This window comes from Argiope bruennichi, chromosome 4, assembly GCF_947563725.1.
Source record: "Argiope bruennichi chromosome 4, qqArgBrue1.1, whole genome shotgun sequence".
Classification (NCBI taxonomy): Eukaryota; Metazoa; Arthropoda; class Arachnida; order Araneae; family Araneidae; genus Argiope; species Argiope bruennichi.
The window spans coordinates 64944543-64967655 of record NC_079154.1 but is presented as its reverse complement, the minus strand read 5'-3'; the positions used below and the strand labels follow the sequence as shown (position 1 = coordinate 64967655).

The window sequence follows — 23113 nt, the reverse complement described above, 5'->3', positions numbered from 1 at the left end:
CCAATAGGGAGGCAGGAACCCTTCGGCACCAAAGGAACAAATTCATAACTTTGCATAAAAATTCCCAGGGTAGTTTGCGTAGTTGGTGCGGAGTCATCCGATCGGGTCCTGCAGCCGAATTCAGAGCGGGAATATTTCTCTGAATTTCTTCATAAAGAATCGGCCCCCATAACGTTGCTACCTTAACGTCAGGGGAGGGAGATGTTCGCCTTGCAGGAAGGGCGGGAAGGGAACATTTGCCAGGCGTCATTGTGTGAACCCAGAAGTCTTGAGCAAAGGCCTGAGTGACCTTAAACTCATAGCCCAGCGACCCGTTAATAAGGGCGTTATAACAACGGCCTCTATTTTTCTTATAGAGGTTCTGGGTTAGAGCATATTGGCGTTTGTGCTCTTGACGCCTGGTGAGCTGGTTGCTGTGGATTGCAGAGCGAAGATTCCTTTTTCGCTTCTGCGCCTCGGACGATGTTACTTCTCGCACGGCGCTCTCAATAACCGATGCGAGATGTCCGAGGAAGACCTCTTTTGGAAAGTCTTTATTTAGCTTCAATACAATATCCACAGCGGAGAAAACTCCATTACTGGGCGGTAGCTCATGTAACATTGCCCAGGTTAATACGTCCAGCTCTTGTTCCTCTGTCCTTTGTGGCCCACGATATAAAGCCACGATCGGGATTAAGTCACATTCGGGCTTGGCCTGGGGCCCTGTGGAGTGAGAGCTTACAGGTGGGCCCGCAGTGGGAGGAGCCATAGTTTCCCCAATTTCTATTATTTCCTGGGCCGAAGGAAAGGCGAGAGTGCGGTGTTCTGCACTCAGGGGAGGAAGAGCTGTGGAGATGGACCCGCCAGAGCCTCCATAAAGTTTTTGACCATTAATTTATAGGGCTGGGATTGTCTCTTCTTCTTAATCGCATCTACCGATCTCTCAGAGAACAATCCCGCCAGCTCTTTATTCATAAAACGTATACCTCCCCTTATGGTCAGTTCCGCCTCAGCCTTGGCCAACATCAAAGACTCCTCCTCACTCCACCTGCTTTTAGTTCTATCGACATTTATATTATTATTGGCCTCCACAGGGTGGGCTCGTCTAGAATGTACTTCCAGGCCAATTTTGGATCCTAACACTCGATCTCACACGTCACACCGAAACAACGGCGTGACCCCGACGGCAGGTTGAGCAGGGCTAGGAGCAGCGACTGGCTGAAAAGATGGTACCACTCCTTGGGAGGAGTGGGTTTTATTAGTTTTTCGGTTAGGGCCATCATTCTCTCCCTCGATGGGTTGGCAGCCCAAGGGGGGGGGTTGCGCCCCTGACTCGTTAGCTAGACGCCGGGACCGTTAAGCCATCCGACGCCCATTGCCCGGTGCTACCACGAGGAGGTGAGTCAGAGACTGTGACGGCCCACAAGGAGCCATCCCTGCCCATCACTGGGCCAGCACCAAAACTATAAAAAATTATATTAAGTTGATGTGATATTAAATGACTTCCACCACTTTAGTTTTAGTTTAATTTTCCAAATTATTTAATAAATTTTTAAGAAAAAACTGTCATAAATATATGTATCCATCTGAGTTGCAGCAGGAGGCATTCCTTCCTAATTGATGCTGTGAGTTATCTAATCAAGTAGCGCATAACTTCTTTACAGTAAGTCATATCACTGACTTTCCGACCCTCCCGAATGCACACGGATAACAAAAACTGAATGACCGGACCGGCGCAACAACAAAACTGACGGGAATTGTGGTTGAGTCCTAAGGGCTGTCACCGGCCACGATACAACCCTTCCCGAATGAAGTAAGTGCCGTCATAGATGGGAGGAGCCAGATTCCCCACCTTTTTGTGTAGCCTCCAGGGTGGCGAGATCCAACCACCATACGGAAGCATCTCATCCTCATTTCGAGGTCAGTATATATATATATATATAATTTTTTTTTCCAAACATTGCGACAGAGTTTTGTGAAACCGGTTACGGACATTTTTCTTTTGTTATTTCATCTAATTTTACTTGTTTGTAACAGTGATTAAAAATATAAAATATTTTTTAGTAATTAATCAAATTAATACTATAATTCAAGTGTCTAACTTTGGTCCTGATTTGTGCTGGCTCACGAGTTTCCCTTGGAGTTTTTTATTTGTTATTAAGGCATATAATTCCTTTTTCATTATCATACAGTGGGTAAAAAATGTTTCCGTACGGAAGACTAAAATAAAAATTAACTAGCATAATTTCTTACCTCTGCTTTTAATCTTTATAAACTACTTAATATTGTTAATGTGAGTCTTTAGAAGGGAGTTTCATAATAAATTTCTCTCTTTTACATAACTCAGCAAGTCCGTTTGCAATTTTTAAGATAAATGTCGAAGTATCATGCAAAAAAAAGTTTCCTTACGCAATATACAAATTCCTCCTGACGTGCTGTACAACTAATCCGTAGTAAATATTCGAAGTGCGAGGGTTTGTCAGAGTGAAGAATACGACTTCGGTGATCTTCACTCTGACTGAAGAACAGTTGTTTAATCCCACTGCTTCGCTGATCGTCTTAAAATGGAAATTCTGAAATCCATTCGTGAGTTAGTGATTCGGTTGCGAAAAAATAGATTATTTATGAAATAAATCGGTGAAATGACTTACAAGCCAAAGTCTACAGTGCAGTATATTATTGAAAGATACCGTGATGTGTAAACATTTGAGGATAGAGATCGATCCTGAAGAACTCCGAAGTTAAATCGCTTGCATAAAATGAATATCATGTGTAAGGTACAAGATAATCCCACGGATTAGTGCACCTCAACTTGCAGCTGACTTAACGGTTAGTTACAACATTAAATTCGCATCTTAAATTGTGAGAAATGTCATTTAAAAAAAAGATTACAATGGATGTGGTGCCCGTAAGAAGCCTGTTATAAGTCTCTGCTACAGAGAAAGCGTCTCGAGTTTACAAAGAAGCATATAAGCAAGAATCCATCTTTTTGAGAATCGGCCCTTTTTTAGTTATGAATCAAAATTGAATATCCGTGAGTCAGATGGTCGAGTTATGATATGGAGGGAATCAAAACAGCATATGTTACTTAAGAATTTATGTGGAACTGTGAACCACGGTGATGGTTGGAATATGGTATGGGGGTGTATAAGTGCTGCTGGTGTCGAATATTTATGTTTTATAAATGGAAATATAGATAGGTACATACATCTTGACATTCTAAAACAAAACGTTTTAACCAATGCAGATAAACTGTCCCTTGGAATGGACTTTACTTTTCAACAGTCCTAAGTACACCTCCACGATTTGTCAAGAGTAATGTCTCTATAATGTTAAAAAAACAGCTTCATAGCCCTCCCCAGTCTCCCGATTTAATTCTTATAGGACATTTATTGGAAGAAATCGGTCGTGAACTAAAAAATTATGACACAAAGAACAAGTATGAACTCAAAAGGGTCATTCAAGACATTTGGAGTAGTATTTCTCTAGAAACAACAAAAACTGATGGGGATTATGCCACAACATTTGAGAGAAGTGATAAACTCCAAAGGAAAGCCTACCGATCATTAAATGCAAGTTGGTCTGCATGAAAAAGGTCTTTCACGTAATATGTAAATTCCGTACGGAAAATTTTTTGTTCCTTCTTAGTGGCATTTTTTTATTCTTTCAATTTAAGTATTTAATTTTCTTCATAGTTTTTCCTTTATAATATTCATAAATAATAAATGAAATAGTGTTAAACCAATTTTAAAATTTCCAATTTCATAACAAAATATTTTGTGCCAAAAATTAAACTTTTATTAATAGTCATAGCTGCGTACGGAAACTTTTTTTACCCACTGAATACCATTCATTTCAAAAATGGATAATTTCAATATGCTTGCGGTGTGCATCAGCGTAACCTCCATGCATCTGTTTGTTATCATAAATAGCTATCTAATCTTTATAAAAATAAAAAAAGTAAAATGTGATCAAAACACTTTTTATCGAACTTTAAGATAAAATCAATGCAATATAACTATGAGTAAACTTATAACTTAAGAGTAAGAATAGTTAATGTCATAATAATAACTAATGATACAAACAAAGTAAGCTAACTGATAACATAAAGATGAAAAAGAAATAAGATGACAACGTTAGAGGAGCAAACCTATTAACATTATGAACTCTCATTGTAATTTTTATCTTGTAAAATCCGTTCAATTCATGAAACTGCTTCTAGAGTTTGATGATCGCTTTTCTGAGCTCTGATGAAATTAAATCATTATCGATTTTGGAACATTCTCACATATACGAAGCTATAGTTAAAAGAAATTATTGTAATTGTCAAACGATTCAAACTCGTCATTTCTTTGAATCTCCACGTTTTAAACCTCGAGAAAAAACTTTATTGGAATTATATTTCATAAGTGTTGGTTTACACGAAAACTCACGTGAGCAAAATATATCTTAAGGTAAAAAGATGGTATTTAGTCTCTGATCATTAGATCAAAATGTTTGAATTTTATTAAATTTTTCAAGAAATCCAGAAGTGAAGACAAATCTTGTTCAAGTGAGCATGACAAATAAATCAGCTGTGTAATCTCCCTGAAACTTTCAAGCATATTTTTTAATAAAGGTACATCTTCCATCCATCCGTACAAAATTGTTAAATTTGTTTATAGCCGCGAATGCTTTGTATGGCATTGGAGGACAATAGTTATGACAGATAGATAGATTCATCTATAAGTTCTGTAGTCAGGCGAAAATCAAATAGTTAGAGAACTTGTTCTAAACGAAATCTTATATTAAGCTCTTATTCTTGTTTACCCGTGAATATGAGAAAGCAATAATTAAATAAGCCAACATGCAAGATATATAAAATTTGTCGAATGGTCTTGACATCATAGTTATAAGTATTTATCAAATGTTGGATCAACAAGGCCGATGGGAAGAGTTCGATATGTATATTTCATTTTCTTCACTATATTTTAGTTAAGTTTACCAAAGTATTCGATTACTTATAAAAATATTCTAGAAAGTGAAAGGGAGAACACTCCCATTGTATAATCAAATGATAAATTCAGGCTGAAACATTTCTCCTATTTGGAACACTAAAATTCGCTTACGATTGATCAGATGTCGATGAAATCTTTGAAAAATGTTGTTGATATAATTAAATTTTTGAAAAACTTCAAAGATTTTCTAATTTTTCCATTTCTAGTTTCTGGATAAAACATGGCCTGAAATTTAGCAGTGTATATTGTGCATGAACTTTTCAGTATTTTTTTTATCTTAATTTATTTTTAACATTATCTGTTTGTATATCAATTATCTTAACAAATCTTAAAAATGGTGTGAGATAAACTGAGATATTAAAAATGAATCATTAGATTGAGAGTTGCTAAATTCCTGAATGCAGTTAGTCACCTTTTGCAATTATCACTTACAATCATAATTATCTATTCTCTGCAGCTGTATCTATAATTCCATTGTTAAAAATAACAATTCTCAATCTATTAATTCAGTTTAATCGAATTTAAGGGTATTTCATCCTGATATTAACAATGTGCTGTTAGATATTAGATCACAAACTCCCTGCAAATATCATCTGGCATGAAATATGCCTAAAATGTCTATGTTTGAAAATATGTCTAACCGTATATTTTGAAAGACTGTATTCTAGAAAATTCATACAAATGAAAGGAAATATAACTTTAAATAATTTTAAAGTATTCCATAAACAGATTTGTCCCACTTAAATTGACTATATATGAATATGAATTGACTCCAAGTTATATAAAGGACAAAAATGGGGGGAAAAAACTAGTCATACTAGTATTAGAAACTTACTTCTATAACATTCTATAATATGTTCTGTAGTTTTATGTTGCTTTGAAGCAATCGAAACTAACAAATACGTATTAGCAAGTAATTCGATCACAAATTCGCTGCTAGTGGAATATTTTTGAAGCTATTGTATGTGTGGTAAAATGCAACGAATATAATGCAGCTTGATTTTAAAATTATATTATTTATCTCATAAATAAATATTTTTTGAGGAACACTTACAGTTCATAAGAGTGCAGTTAAAATAGTTAAAACAAAATTATAAAATATTTACAAAGTCGTTCAAAAATCAAAATAAGTTGCGTATCATAAAAATATGATATTTAAACTGAAAATGAGTTCGAAAAAACGCAAACGATATTTTTACATTTATTTCCAGAGCGAGATTATTTATTTGAAAGAAAAAAAAAAAGAAAAAAAAACAATACGCAAACTGTAGCGCCATCTGTAGAGAACGTTATTTCATATAAACGCCGAATATACTGATTGTTCATAAAGTTGATTTTTTATTCTTTCTATTATGGTAACTTCCCAGTATTCAATAAATACATAAATTATCACATTTAATTTTAAAAGAGAAAAAGCAAGCTCTACAGCAACAGCTGCTATTTCGTTTTGCATGCGCAGAATACATTAGTGCTGCCGTAATGGCATCAATTTCTGATGATGTAATGATCTTAAAACCTCGCGCTGAAAGTTTTAAGCATTCTAGTTAGAAGTGGAATACGATTATTAAACGATTCCATATCACTGGTAAGACTTTTAAAAGTTTCATTCAGATTTAAATTTTTATTTTGTTTAATTTTTAAAATTTTATTAATGAATATAAATACTAATGATTATATAAATATATGTTTTCACATATTGAAGATTTGATAACATAATATCCACTTTTTTTGTTCAGTTTGGAGTTTCATTGTTAGTGAAATAAAAGGATATATATTCTTTCGAACTTAATTTAATTTTGAAAATTTATATATATTTATATATTGAAAAAGTATTGATGATATATTTTATTATGCTGGTATTTATTATTGGAATGATACTAAGAAAGACAATTATTTTTATTTAATGATCTATTGTATCGATGTGTAGAGAAATTACGTACTAGTATAAAACGGTCGTATAAAAAACACTTAATCCCATTATTTAATGAGAAATTATTCCAAAATACTAATTCTCAAAGAAACTTGTATTTTTATTTATTCTAAATAGTTTTTAGACATTCTAACATTTTTCAATTTAATTTAATAATATATCAATAAGAAGGAACTGAATTAATAGATATTTATCAGCGGTTCATATAAAAAGACGACGAAAATTTTATTTATTTATTATTATCTTTAAATTTAAATTTTATTTATCTTTAAAATTTAAATTTTCAAAAAATGAGCAAAATAAAGGTATTTTTTTTTCTATTTTTATTAGAGCTTATAAAATAACCTACCGTTTATAAGAGAAAATTCTGTAGTATCTCTATACTAATATATATGGGAAGCTTTAATATCTGTACTTTATGAGAATTAGTGAAGTGTAGTAGTTAATAAAATTATGTTTGCCCCGAATATATTCAATGCCACTTTTTAGAAAATATTAAAACATTTTGAAGTCCACAAATTCATCCATCTCTCTTAATAAAAAAATAATTATGCCTTTTGTCGTGTTAAATTAGATAATGCATGCCATGTATACGTAAAGGAGTAAAGATAGTTTCTGTGAATGTATTCACAATTTACTTTGAATATTTGACGACAGAAATAAGTCATCATGGATTTTTTAATTATCATTTTCGGTAAATGATGCAAAAGTTTAGACATATTTAATAACTTCTGAAATATCTAGATAAAATTTCTCATGATTAAATATAGAATTTGAAAAGTTTAATTCAGTTCTTCAAAACTTCCATATCTAGTCATATTAACAGTTTTTGTAAAAACAATTTTTCGTAAGAGCTATATTCTGGTAATTTCGAAAATGATGGTTGGATTGATGATGAAAGGTTAATTTTTGGAATGAAAATAGTTTTCTTAGAATCAATTAGCTGCAGTGACATTGCATTCATAGAAGTGCGTGACGATTATTCTTGCTCCACTAATTGAATTAAAATTCTAATCAACATGGTAATATCGTTTGATTTAAAATTAATTTATGCATTGGTATGATAGATGACTAATTTAAAATTATTAAAAATTTTAGAGAAAATAATTGGTTTTTCTCTCTTTTTATCAAATTGTATGGATTCACAACTGTTCTAAATTATGCAGTCTCCTTTTACGATGCTTTGTGCAATAAATTCGTGGATTTTTTTTTTTTTTGTACTGTCTTTATTTTTCGAGCATTAATTTGTTGAGTTGATAAGACGTTGCTTTTGTTGGCATAAGGTAATTGGCATTGTTCAATTTTTTTCATTTTCATTTAAATTTTAAATAAATACTTATTTTAACAGAAACTGAATCTACTATTCTAAATTTTGATTTAAAAAATTTTATTCATTGATACTGTTTTCATCATTGTAGGCTTTGAATTATTAGTTGAAAGAAAGAAATGTTGGCAAATTGAACAATATGTAGAACTAAAAAGAAACCAAAATGTTTTGTAAAATTTCACTAAAGAGATATTTTTCAATGAAAAGCATTGCGATGTAAATTTAAAAATCATTTAAATTCCAGAACGCATACATTGTACGTGGCATTATATTGTAACTATTTAGAATATTTTATAATAGTACCTACATTAAACTTAATTCTTACCACGATTACTTATCTGGCAACAGTTAAGCCTATGTTTGTGTTTGATTAATATTTTTGCCTGAAGCTTATTTCTTGATTTTCTTGTGCTTTTTTACCTCTGATTGAATGTCCTCTTTCGTGACATGGCGAACTATCTCCGGAACACTTCTAATGCTATTTTGCAGCTCCATTAATTAGATAAATTGAGCATTTCATTCAGTACAAATGTTCCATGAAGGAAACAGTTTGATATACGTATGATATTTTGTTCGTATTTGACTGTTGCCATTCGACAATTATTAATACGTTCGCATTTCTGTACCACATACGTTAGCGTTTTATATATATACTAGCCGCCTTTGGCGACCAGCCGGTTCGCCAATCTTAATGTTCGTTTAAATTTTAATAATTAAATAGGTTGAACCGGAGTTTAACCCCCTTCTTCGACAAGTTGCGATAACGCGCCAAAGCTGACAATCTTTATTATGCACTATAATTGAACATCTGCTCCTTTGCTTTCGAACATTTCGCAAGGCCATTGTTGGCGATTTTTAAAAATTATGCCAAGCAGGGGGTTAAACTCCGATCGTACCATTAAATATTTTACGCAATTCCAACTTTAATAGATTCTTCAGCAAATATTTTAAAACTTCAAATTTTAATAGTCATATAATTCACTCATAATATTATAAAGGCCTTCAGTCATAACGTGATATGTATCTCTCTAATTTTCTGTTACCCCTCGTAGAATTTATGCTTCAAATTAAAGTGTAAATGATTAATCTGCAATTAATATAATAATATTTTTTACTGAAAGAAAGCATTTTTTTTAATAATATGATTACTGATAATAGAGTCACTGAGCCTTTAAACTTTATGGGCACTAAAGAATATCTTTCTTAATTTATGTAATATCTCAAAAATTTGTCAACAAAATTTTCTCAGATTCATCATGAACAGATCGATTCATTAACAATGTTTCATTTTAAATGTATCAAACACTAAGAAAATAAAATGAATCGCTTAAAATAATCGGTCGAAAACATGTTTAAAAAAACTACTTAAAAAACGATGTACTTAAAACTATAAGCATATACAAAAAATATATAACTAACATAAATACAATTTACTTACAAAAGCATGCAACTGACCTAAAAATAATTTAAATCATCCGTTGGTTGCCATGTCAACAGTCAGAAAACAATGCGCATGCGTGAATTTTCTTCGCCAGTTACGTTAACGCAAGTGCGTGAATTTTTCTACGCCAGTTGGGGTAACGCTATGCAGATTATACATTTTTAATTTCCTTTATTCTGTGTTATTTTAATTCAAAAGTACTTCAGAATGAATCTGAAACATGGATTAATTAACAATGTTTAATTTTAAATGCATAAAACATTAAGAAAATAAACAGAATAGTTTGAAATAATCCGCCGAAAAATGTTAACCCTAGCCTCATTACTGTTGGGAGAGAAAAAACTGAAGCCTTACTCATTTGGCGGTGGAGAAAATGGAAGATTTTTTTGGCGGAAAAGTTGGCGGTGGGGAAAATGGAAGTTTTTTTTGGCGGTAAAGTTAGTTTTTAATTAATAATTAAAAGTCTAATTAAAATTTTAAAAAAAGGGACCCCAGGTGCACATTCCTGACTTCTAAGGTATACATGTACCAAATTTGATAGCTGTATGTCAAATGACCTGACCTGTAGAGCGCCAACACACACACACATTGAGCTTTATTATAAGTATAGATATAGATCTTTATATATTCTGACAAAATAAGCCTGATAAAAATAAAACTCATAGTAGTTTTTAGCTAATTTATAAAAAATTCTATCAATCAATATGTTAATATTTGGACACATTTGGACTTATTAATTTATCACCTCAGTAATTCCATAATTTTGTCTTTTATTATATACTTTCATAATTTTCATCAATTTTTATACTATCGTACCCTTATAATATTACATTCTTTTCTTTCGTAATTCAGAAGTGGCCGAGCCTCTTACTCCGACTGACGACTTGCCACCTAATATGGGTAAAAGGGCTGGAAACAATTCTCTGATCACTCAGGCCTCTCTACTCGACAATGAAACTTCAGGAAACAACAGAGATGAAAAGAACCTAGACCCTTCTGTAAGTCGAAACAATTTTTAAAGACTCATTTTATTATCTTGGTTCAAAAACGAATTTCGGTATTTTGCTATCTTACATGCTCAATACACGCTATAAGATCCCTCTTTTAATTGCACTTTGTAAGTGCACAATTGCACTTACAAATTGATTATGTAAAACCTTCGAGCGCATGGTCAATGCTCGCCTGATCTACGAATTGGAGAAACAAGGATGCATCTCCACGTTGCAAAGTGGTTTTCGAAAAGGTATATCTACTATAGATAACCTTGTTTTACTTGAAACTGAAATACGCAACACATTTGTTAGGAGAAATCACCTTGTCTCCATATTCTTCGATATTGAGAAAGCATATGACCGTGCCTGGCGCTATAGCATACTTTCAACAATTTTTAACTTTGGTTTTAGAGGAAACCTACCCATGTTTTTAATTAACTTTTTATCTTATCGAACATTTCGAGTTCGTGTTGGGAATTTTTACTCAAAATATTTTATACAAGCTGAGGGTGTCCCTCAGGGAAGTGTCCTCAGTGTCACTCTTTTTATCGTTCATTTGAGCCAAATCTTGAATCATCTGCCATCATCAGTTCATGGAAGCCTCTATGTTGATGACATGCAGATCTCCTGCCAGGGTAGTAGCATGAGTGTCATTGAGCGACAGTTGCAAAATGCTGTTAATAAGGTGGTAGATTGGTGCAATAATAACGGGCATAACATTTCTCCTGAGAAGAGTAGATGCGTGCACTTTTGCCGGAAGAAAAACTTGCATTTGGATCCTATTATCCAAATACACAATACGCCTATCCCAGTAGTTGATGAAATACGATTTTTGGGTGTGGTCTTTGATCGCAAACTAACATTCCTTCCTCATGTTCTTAACCTGCGAAAGAAGTGTGAGAGGGCCTTGAATATTTTAAAGGTGCTCTCCAGAAATTCTTGGGGCGCCGATCGAACTTCCCTTCTCCGTATTTATCAAGCGGTCATTCTTTCACGCATGGATTATGGTTGTATGGTGTATGGTGTATGGGTCTGCCCGTGCTTCCGTTTTACAAAGACTAGATACTGTGCACCACTCTGCTTTACGAATCTTCACAGGTGCATTTCGTACTTCTCCAGTTGAGAGTTTGTATGTTATTTGCCAACAACTGCCCCTTAATTTAAGGCGTAATAAATTGTTCGCTTTATATTACTTCCGAATTTTGTCAATGCCAGAGCATCCTGTGCGTCAAATCGCATTGCCAGTTGGTTTTCGCCGGTTGTATGATGCTCGTCCATTTAATATCCTTCCATTTAATGAAAGAATCAAAATTCTGCTACACGACTCGGACCTTGATAATATTGCTGTTAAATCACCCGATTTATTTTGCTTCCCACCTTGGGATGTACCGCAATTTTCCTTTTTGAATCCCTTCTTGAGATTCGATAAATCTTCAACTACACCGACTGTCTTGCAACAGCTGTTTCTACATCATCGCTATCGGTATTCTTCTTTTGCCCCAATTTTCACGGATAGCTCGAAATCAGACAACCATGTTGGTTGTGGAATTATACTTCCGTCTGATACATTGAGCCACAAGTCTTCACAATTTTTGTTCAGTTTTTACTGCCGAATTGGTGGCAATTCTGTTTGCCCTCCAAAAAATTTCACTATCCACTCAGCGGCAATTTGCCATTTACACCGACAGCATGAGTTCTTTGGAAAAATTTTCACACTATCACAATAGGATGCATCCTATAGCAATTAAAATTTTATTAACTTTGCGTTCCCTACAAAATAATGGGTTTCAGATAATTTTTTGTTGGGTGCCTAGTCATGTTGGTCTCTTTGGAAATGAAATGGCAGATTCAGTGGCAAAATCAGCAACAAACCTTTTGTCTCTAAAGCTTCCCTATTGCGATATTAAGAAGTCCTTGACAAAATACATTTTTTCTACTTGGCAATCACCGTGGGATCAGCGTACTGAAAATAAACTGCATTCCATCAAGCCTATTATTGGATTGTGGTCTGCTCTTTCTATACGTGAGGTTGACGTAAAATTGACTCGTCTCCGTATAGGACATACACGCTTCAAGCACAGATATCTTCTGTTTGGTGAAGCTGCACCGAAGTGCCCCAAATGTCATGTGTATTTTACTGTGAAACGTCTTTTAATTGAGTGCCCTGATTTTAACTGTCATCGTATTCGCTTTTTTCATTCAACTTCATTGACTCTTAAAGACTTGGTGGATTAAAAACACCACAAATATATTTAAATTTTTAAAAGCTATTAAATTTTATACTTATATTTAGTGTAATTAATACGTATTTTCTCTCAATTATCGTGCCCCCAGTAATCAACAATGATTCCATACCATATTCTTTGGATTTAAATTGATGGTTTTATTTTAAAACTCTGAACTTTTTTGATGCATTGTCACATTTCATAAGTTTTTTTAAGTTCTGAGTTTATATTATGTTTATTGCATTTTACCCCTGTTTTTATATTTTACCATTTGCATAGCGCAGCTTAGCCAAAGGTGGCTCTTGCGCCAAAAAACTTCACAAATCACCCTCTTTTAATATTTTGATCAGTCTGGTTTCACACTTCAACAAATTTTTAGTTTAACATCATGTTTTTATTTTTAATAACTTTTTGAAACGTGCATATATTTTTTGTATTTATTTTGACTCATGACTTCACTGCAGTCACATTTGTACACCCTATTATTTAATTAGACACAGAGCGTTGCTGTACGTTGTAAATAATACATACTTAATGAAACAATTGGAATCTGACTGTTTAGCATCATATAACACAGTCCGAATGCTGTAATTCCCTCAAATGGCTAAATCTACTTTGTTGTTTCTGTTTGAAATGCACTCTTTCAAACAGAAATTTATTCACTCAACATTACTTACGTGCTGTACAATCCTCCCCTTACAACAAATAACCTAAAACCAAAATTTTAAATTATGCTTCAGAAGTCTCTCTTAATTCAAACATCTGCGCCCACCCAATTATACTTATCCAAACACTTATATTATAGTATTATTTTATAATTTATAATATTTGCAAGTTTTACGAATTTATCCGACACCTTGTCTAATAACATCATTGTAATAGATTTCCATGTTTCTCATCCTATACAAGGACTTGAATTTGGAAACCAAACTTATTAGAATCAAATATACGATTTTCTAGTTCAAGTTTCCGTCTTTTGCACATTTTTTGAACAAAAAAAGAATTGCGGTCTTATCAAAAAATAAAATTTATCACCCAACTCAAATATACACGCAAATATAAGAAAAGAAAATACAGGGAACATTTTTTCTCAAGCTCCAATAAACCATAAAAGAAAAATGAAGAAAAAATAAATTTACCAATTGTTAAGCAAAATCATGATTAATTTTCGACTTAATCGCCTTAAAGATTAAAACATTTTTCATAGATTATGTTTGCCGTCCTCTTTGACGAAAGATACCGCCAGTGGCGTGAGATGGGCCTTAATGTTCCTTTGAATCTCCTCATTAGTCTTCTAGCTTTGATTCCTTAACCTGTCCTTTAATTCAGAGAAGAGGTTAATATCACTCGGCTCTAAGGCACGTTCTTGATGAAGAGGTATAAAGTCACGAATCTGTATCAATATATCTTGTTCAACGATTTGTTTAAGTAGTTCGAAAGAAATGGAGAATGCTAGAATCCCAAGCAACAATCTGACCGCTCAGCGTGGCAAAATTGGGACTTTAGAGAGTGAGTGTTCACATATTCCTGATATATATTCTTTTCCTAAAAAGAAAATTCAAAGAACTTCCAGACTTGTAAGAAATTCCAAAGTTACTTCAAGGAAGTTCATCGCACATCACTTGCGGTTCAGTGTTCTTTGAAAAACGGATCAGAAACTTGTCGACCAACATGACTAAATGCCTGGATCTTCTTGACAATTATGTCGAAAAGCAATCCTACTTTTGTTCTTTGTTCCTACTTTTTGGTCATACATAATTTTTTTTCTCTGCACTTGTTTTTTTTAAATGGCGAATCGAAGATTTAAAAAAAAATCTTGTAAGAAATCTTGACCAATAACGCATAAAGACACCTCAAATGTAATTTATTCATTTTTAAAGTTTTAGTGAAATTATTTGAAATTATATGTTATTTTTATAAAAAAAATCTATTCAACTTTATTTGTTTCATGTTTATAACGATGGAGCTTGTTGAGAATTGAATAACGATTTATTTTGTAAAAGTGGAGTCTAAAATTTTTTGCAGTCACGGGTTTCAAGAGACAATGCAGTATTTTAAAAACTAAATTAATAAGCTAATTGCAATAATATTTGATTTTGTATGATGATTCTATTTGTTAATGAATATGAAAAAATATAATTATAAGATTATATTTATAATAATGAATCGCAAAATATTATATTAAAGTTTATTATTATATAAAATAATATATTAATGTCTAAAAATTAGAAAATAAATAAAAAGGATAAAAATTAAAGTATTCTAGTATTAAAAACAATAAAAATAGTAGAAAATAATTTTTATAAAGATTATTGGAGTCAGAAAAATTTCAAAAATATCAAGCGCTGCAAACAAAGCTGTTTAGGCTAGTTATGTTTACGTCTTTTTTTGAAGAAACACTGAAAATTTCAGAGTTCATAATTTTGAACTTTGTTAGATGACGAGGGCATTATATGAACTGATGCGTGCCTTCATTCTGTTGAAGAATTGAAAGCTGCCTTTATTGTTTGATTCGAAAAGTTGATTCTCTTTTCGTCATCAATACTGTATTCATTCTGCTAGGAATTGTGCTTGGTGGCAATATTTTTAGACCAAGTATCAAATATTATTATTCTGTCCGTAAGAACACAAGTTACACTCAAATGTCTCTATGTATACAAGAAACAAAACCAATAAACAAATATATGTCTAAATATGTTTGCAATTTATTATATCATGGAATAACTCATCGCTTTCTGCGCTTATTCCATTTAATGCGTTTGTGTTAGTAATGAATCTCTATTATAAGTTTTCAAAGTTATTTCGTATAGTTTATGATATTACCGTATGTTTTAATTTCAGAAACTTACAATTTTTAATTCTTTGACAGGACCCGACTCACTTCATTATCAGGCTGTGTAAAGATTACAAAATTAGCATTAATAAACCCTTAATTCCTTTGAAACTCGCCCTCTTTACCTATTATGGAGGTAAGAAAATGTAAAATTTATAGTATAAAAGTTAAATGTTTGTATTTTGTATTTGAAGCATTCCTTCCTAATTGATGCTGTGAGTTATCTACGCAAGTATCGCATAACTTCTGTACAGTAAGTCATATCACTGACTCTCCGACCCTCCCGAATGCACAAGGATAACAAAAACTGAATGACTGGATCGCCACAACAACAACACTGGCGATAACTGTGATTGAGTCCTAAGGGCCGTCACCGGCCACGATACAAACCTTCCCGAAGTAAGTAAGTGCCGTCATAGATGGGAAAGAGAAAGATTCCCCACTTTTATGTATTTAATCTTTTTTAATAAGATTTACCGTTTCATTACGAATTGCGTTAACCAGTTAACTGTTTTTGACGAGTATACTTGTCATGAAAAAAGTAATTATGACGAGTTTTAACTAATGTTCAACGTAATTATGAACGTTATGACGAATTTTTTCAATGGCAATTATTTTATTTCTATAATATTTGTTTAATCATTATATTTATATTTATTTATTTATTATATTTAAATAATATATATATGTTTATGACAATTTAGACACGCACTTTCTAAAATGTCGAAACAGTTAACTGGTAAATAAAAAAACGAATATTTAATTCATGCAATATGTAAACTATTCATTTTCAAAATTTAGATAATTTGTGTAAATATTTTACTAAATCTCCAATATTTTATATAAAAGAACTTATTTTCATTTGAACTTTCTTTATAAAATTAAAGCAATGTAATAATTTTTAGTTAAGAAAATATTTATTCTTTAATAACTATGATTTTCTTATCCACGCTTTCCTTTTGACTGAAATCAGTCTGACGAATTGTTTTGTCTCATGACACGTATTAAATTTACGTATTATTATTATTCAAATGAAACCAAGGATGGATTTAGGACAAAACTATCATTTAATTTTATGGCATTTAACCAAATATTACTGTAACAAATATACTTTTTTACATATAGTTACACGGCACTATATATTTGTATTGCAAATATTGTATAAGCATTTTGAAGCACATTTTTAGTAATTATTCTTTATAAAGGCAATGTAATCTTCTTCCTATTTTCGTCTGATAAAACATTTCATTCATACATAAAAATATTTTTTAATTACTTGCGAAAACAAATAGCCCTTGACATCTTACTATTTTCGATGAATATCATCACATAACTGTTCATTCATTATTTATAATGATGAGAAATGACTTGTCGTATTTATTGATTTCCAGACATAATGCAACCTGTAGGCGAAAATACAGGCTTTGTCCGTATCCGTTTTCAAGCATTTTTTTAATAAACAGTGAATATAACAGATGATATATTGAAGAATTCAGGCAATGGAAGAAATATAAACCATTTTATTCTAAAAACGATGCAAGTCCATTTTTTTCTCTTATTTCAAGAAATTAAAGTTAGCATATTAGACAATTTTTAAAAAAATAATTAATTATGCCAACTCCAATTTATAAATCATGGGGTATGTCATTTTTGTAAAAGGATTTTCACCTCTTTCAAAATAAATGACCCATATGTAATATTATTAAATTTTTACTCTGCTGTCTCTCAAAGTTGTGCCCTTTTTATCAGATATTTCAATGTTTCTTTGTTGATAAAAATTCGTATCCCTTTTGTTTTTACAGCTGGGTCTTTCATGCCGTCTTTCATCACCGTCCTCTACAAGACACGAGGAGTTTCTCTTGCTGAACTCTCCACCTTCACTATTATCGCACCAATATTTCAATTCATCGGCAGCGCACTGTCTGGAATCGTGGCTGATAAAATTGGAAGATCAAAACCAGTGTTGGTTACCAACCTTCTATTGGTGACACTCACAGTACTGTGTATTCTGCTATCACCCAAGATTGACCGCACAAACTGTACAGCACCTAAAATAAACTTATTTTGCAATGCTCAACAAAGTGTTGCTCAAACTGGATACAATTTGCAGGAAAGCAGAATTGATGTGAGAGACTGTAAAGCAAAATGTTCTAGAAATGATTCTCTAACTTGCAATGACACAGATTCTGTTTATAGAATTTTTTATGGGAGGGATTTAAGTAATATATCACTCACCATTTATATCGATAACTCTCATTATAACAACAGGACAGAAGGGAACTTCGTATATAATGTCAGTGCTTTAGAATTTCAGAATGTAAATACCTCCTGGTGCTACTCAGATCAAACAAAAAATTGCTCATCTTCCTGTGAAATAAATTCAAATATTATGCAATGTCGGCAAGAAAATACAAATTACTTATTATTTGTTTATGGTGGCCTTTTCATTTTATTTTTGACCACTTATTCCAATACTTACCGTTGCATGGATGTAACCGCCATGTTTTTGGCAAAGGAACAGAATTCAGATTTTGGTCGTGAACGATTCTTTGCTATTTCTGGTAACTTGCTTATATCTCCTCTCGCTGGCTATATTGCAGAAGTAACATCGCCAGTAGTTGGCGAAAAAAATTACGCAGGAGCATTATATCTTTTTATAGGTATGACATGCTTTTTGTTCCTTGTCATTTATAAACTCCCCGTGCGGGTTGTTTCCCCTGGTGAACAGATGTGGAAGAAAACCTTAATTTTGCTCAAGAACATCGACGTTGTAGTGTTTTTCATTGTGATTTTTATCCTGGGCACGTCGTGGAATTTCACCAAATATTTTCTCTTCTGGTATCTCGAAGACATGCAGGCACCCAGTTTGCTCATCGGTTTGATCACATCTGTAAGTGCTCTGTATGGACTGCCGTTTCTGTTGACTTCCAAATGGTGGGTGAAGAAGATAAGTCCAAAAGGAATCATAATTTTGGCTTTTGTGGCATATATCGTCAATTCCACTGGATACTCATTTCTGAGAAACCCCTGGTTCGCTTTGGCCCTTGAAGCCACTGGAATATTGAACTACTATCTTCTTTGGGTGGCTGTTGTGGTTCATAGCCATGATATTGCACCAGAAGGACTGACATCGACCGTTATTACGATTTCAGGAGCTATACATTATAGCATAGGTGGGTACATTCTTTATAAATCGTAGCAATAATATTGTTGGCATAGAGCTGAATCACAATATTATTAAATCAGATTTGTATTAACCATTAAATTGAATACAGTTTTAAAAAAAAGTACTCGTAATACATAATTTGCTTATGGGGTCAGTGGACTTTATTTTTATCGTTTCATCACCAAAATATATGTTTATATTCTATTAAAATAACATTATAAAACATATTGTTGAATAAAATGAATATTTGAAGAACCCAAATAAAAAAAGAGCATTTTAATGGCTTTTCTCAAAAAGATATTGTAGTTAGATTTAAATATCTTTGAGACGTTCCAGGAGTCTTAATTTTTGAAGAAATTAAATGATATTCATAATAAAGCTTTTGGTCAAACATTAAAAGAAAATAGGATATGCATTTTATATTTAGATTTTTTTCCTGCCCATTCCTGTCCATCAATTTCATATTATTAACTTTATATTATAACCTTCTTCAACGTTATATTATTATCTTCTATTTATAATTTTCTTTCTTTTTCCATTGATAAAAGATTCCGGTTTTGGGAAAAAATTCCCATAAATTATTATAGGTTCGTTAATGTCCATTTCCTGTTATTTATCAAATTTTTAAAGAAATAGATTCATAATTAGTACCTATAATATTTCTATAATTTCACTGTAAAATTTATAAGATAATAAATAAATTCTGAAGATTTTGCTACTTTGAAAAAAAAAATTTTCCGCTAAAGTTGAATGAAAAAGATTTAAAATGAATTTGTGAACCAGCATTACAATATTACATGTCATGACTTCATTATATAGCTATAGAAATAAATTTATCTATTATTTAATGTACTTCTTCTGTTTGCTAATATTTCATGGCAGAAGGCTTAAGGCTTTCGTTTATTTGTGGAGTTTTCTCATTTTTTATATACATTCCACTCCATCCAGTGGTATAAAATATTTTACAATATTGTCGTCCAGTATTGTAACGTGTTCTCGCAATGCCTGAGTATAGACATGACAATTGATTCTTTAAGAAATATACATTTTGCCGAAATTCATACATAGGTATGATTTGATTGTTATATTAATAAATCTGAGATATGTATGCTTAATCTTTAGAAGATCTTGTTTTCATATTTGCGAATCATACTATTCTTGTAATATAATATTTTATGTACGTTCTACTCTGTAGGCAAGGCCTCTTCCGGTTTGACTGGTGGCTTGATCATGAATGCATTTGGTGGTAGGGTGGCCTTCCGTTTCAATGCCTTGCTCTGCCTGGCGTGTGTCGTGCTCTATGGCTTCTACATCTTTTTCAGAAATCGGTACACGAGCATGAAGCACAAGATAGATCCATCGCCTCAGAATATGAAAGTTTTTCACATCGAAAAGGCCGAAAATGGACTCAAGTAAGTCTGTTCTATATAATTGTTCATTCCATTTTGTTGGGCAAATTAATTAAAATCTCTTGCTAAGACTGTTAATTTTTGACTTCGTTCGTCTAAAAATTGACCCACGACGCAATGATGTTAAAGCGTTAAGAAAATTGTGTGTTTTCTTGGCTTGCAGAAATACGGTGGTGGCTAAGGAATGATTTATATATATATATATATATATATATATATATATATATATATATATATATATATATATTATTTTAATTAAAAATTATCAGAATTATTTGGTTATATGCGTAAAAGAAAATTACAGATGATATTATTTAAAATATTAATAAATTTCAATATTAATAAAAATGATCATATGTCATTTTTTATATTCAATTGATATTTCAAATTGATAATTTAATTCTATTTTTATCTTTCTCTGTATAATAAATATAGAAAAAGTATTGTAATTATCAAAAAATACGAACTTGAAATTTTAGAGAGTTCAAAAAACATAACTCAAAAACGCTTTGAATGAGACGAATGAAATTAAGTATATAAACTTAGACCTAGTTTGTAAATTTTTATTAAATTTTTGAAGTAAGTCTATTCAAATGATTCAAAGTCTATCTACCACGGTCCAAGTCTACCGGTTTGGCTGTTCAGATATCTTCAAAATGTAATTTGGAAAACAAGTTTTGACCGTCTGTCGCTCTGTGCTTTCGCATGCTTTTGAACGCAATGACTTAAATCAATGAAATTCGGTATGCAATCTTCTGATTACAATTGTGTTTTAGTGTCCAATTTTGGCTACAACTAGTAGAGAAGAAAAATGATCCAAAATACAGATTAAGACATAAGATTCCGTGAAAAGGGCAGTTTTACGCCAAAGATCGTTATTTAGTTACTAATGTTCGTCTTCGCCATGCATAGCATTAGTGGTCTTATTCAAGGTCTGCAATTTTATGAGGAAAAATGGGGATGAAACCTTTATTGGGTAAATGCGAAAAAGATTTGGGGAGGTTTCTAATTATGGCATATTAGAATGCTGAACCAATAAAGTAATTTTGATTAAATATGTCAGTAGATTAGGATAAATTAATTAATTTCAATAATATTCACAAATAATTAAACCTTTTTCAAATTATATAAAGTAAAAATAGTAAAAAAAAAATCTTTTCCACTGACATATTTGCAGACGAACATTTAATATTTGATGATGAAATTTAAATATTTAAAAAATAAGTATTAAATTATTTGTTTTAATTTTTATAACAATTTTTTTATTTCATAAGAAAAAATGATGATATCACTATTTCTTAAAACTGGCTTTATATCAGACTAATTAAATATTGCGATAACATGAAAATAAATTAATCTTTTAAATCCTAATATACTTACACACTCACATGATTTTATGGTATAAGTGGGCAGAAGTAATTGGTGGTTCCGGAAGATTTGGAAAAATTTCTTTACTTTTCATTGAATTCGTTTTGAAAGAATAGGACTTTTACGTGGAATTCAAAAGACTGAAAATATTTTTAAATCATGTTGTTATGAAAAAAGTATAAAACGGCGTAGATTTAATAAATGAATTCTTAATTTATTTAGTAATGAATTTTTTAAAAATAAAACAATCTAATTTTTAATTTTTTATATCATTATTTTATATTTAAGCACAAGAAATTAAATTTATTTTCTGATCTTTTTTTTCACCCAACAGATTTTAATTTTCATCTTTTGGAATATTTTTTATTTAAAGGAAAACTCAAAGTATGCATGTTATAAATTTTGAGGAGACCGAACCTTTCGCCATTAAGTTAAATAAATGTTTTGAAAAATTCATGTTTGAAAAAAAAGTCTATTAAGTTTCTAATATATTTTAATAATACGAGAAGAAATCGTCTTGAACCATTTTGATCAATATTATTCATTCCCGTTCTAACAGAAAGTATTTTGAAGAGATATTTGTTAACATAAAGTCTAGACATCTCTTCTAGACATCAACTTAATCCTTATACCATAGAGGTAATGGACAAATCAGTCTCGAAAAAATGAATAATAATGATTTTTTGATCATATTACAAATATTTCCTTGAAGGTAGAGGGTACTGCTTTAAATTCAAATAAAGTAGTTATTGCTAACTCTTTAATTCATCCTCTTGAGTTTGTTCAGAAGCTATTTGATTATGATTTATTGATGAAATTTCCTTAATTTTGAATAACGTATTGACTACAGCATTATTTTCATCATTTATATATTTAATGTCAGTGGAAATTGAAAGATGTAATTAAGTTGACAAGCCTGCATTTGTGCTGCTTTGTCATAAAAAATCTGTGGGTGCCAAGTCCGGGTTGTAGGAGGAATGATCCAAAACTTCTAAATGAATTCTAGAAATTTTGCAAGAAAGGAGAGGAGGGAGACTGAGACGATCACAAATTTAAATCTCAATGAAAATTACTCAGTAAGAATAAAAATATAATAAGCTGATAATACTTTCATTTCAGCTTTCGTACTGTCATTCGTCGCTTTTTTATTTATTTATTATCGAATTCAAGATTATGCGCATTACTTATTTATACTCCCTCGTATTTGTAGGGTTTTTTTTTTGTTGTTTTTTTTTAAGTTTCGGTAGTTTGTTTTTCACATCCTTGCTTTCAGATTATGAGTGAAACCAATTAATCAGATTTCCTTTTTGTTTTGTTTCTTTCTAGAACAAATAAAAAGAATCAAAACCAGCCGTAGATATAATGGAAGAATGGAATGTTGTAGCCTTCATGAAGCCTCGAAACAATTTCCATCTCCTGATTGTTCATCGCGATACTATAAAAAGC

General features: G+C 31.7%; 1 protein-coding gene across 1 annotated transcript; it reads left to right on the top strand.

Moving 5' to 3' along the window:
* Nucleotides 1–973: 973 nt before the first annotated feature.
* On the top strand, nt 974–23113 carry LOC129966333 (uncharacterized). The gene is made up of 6 exons (XM_056080753.1): nt 974–1169; nt 10527–10672; nt 15761–15860; nt 17527–18897; nt 20086–20302; nt 22994–23113. Exons 1-6 carry the CDS (start codon nt 974–976, stop codon nt 23022–23024), a joined length of 2061 nt encoding a protein of 686 aa, XP_055936728.1. The 3' UTR covers nt 23025–23113.

Coding starts and splice junctions, on each gene's coding strand:
- LOC129966333 (XM_056080753.1), top strand. CDS start 974: ATGGTCAGTTCCGCCTCAGCCTTGGCCAACATCAAAGACTCCTCCTCA. Junction 15,861..17,526: donor CCTCTTTACCTATTATGGAG/GTAAGAAAATGT, acceptor TTGTTTTTACAG/CTGGGTCTTTCATGCCGTCT. Junction 20,303..22,993: donor AAGGCCGAAAATGGACTCAA/GTAAGTCTGTTC, acceptor GTTTCTTTCTAG/AACAAATAAAAAGAATCAAA.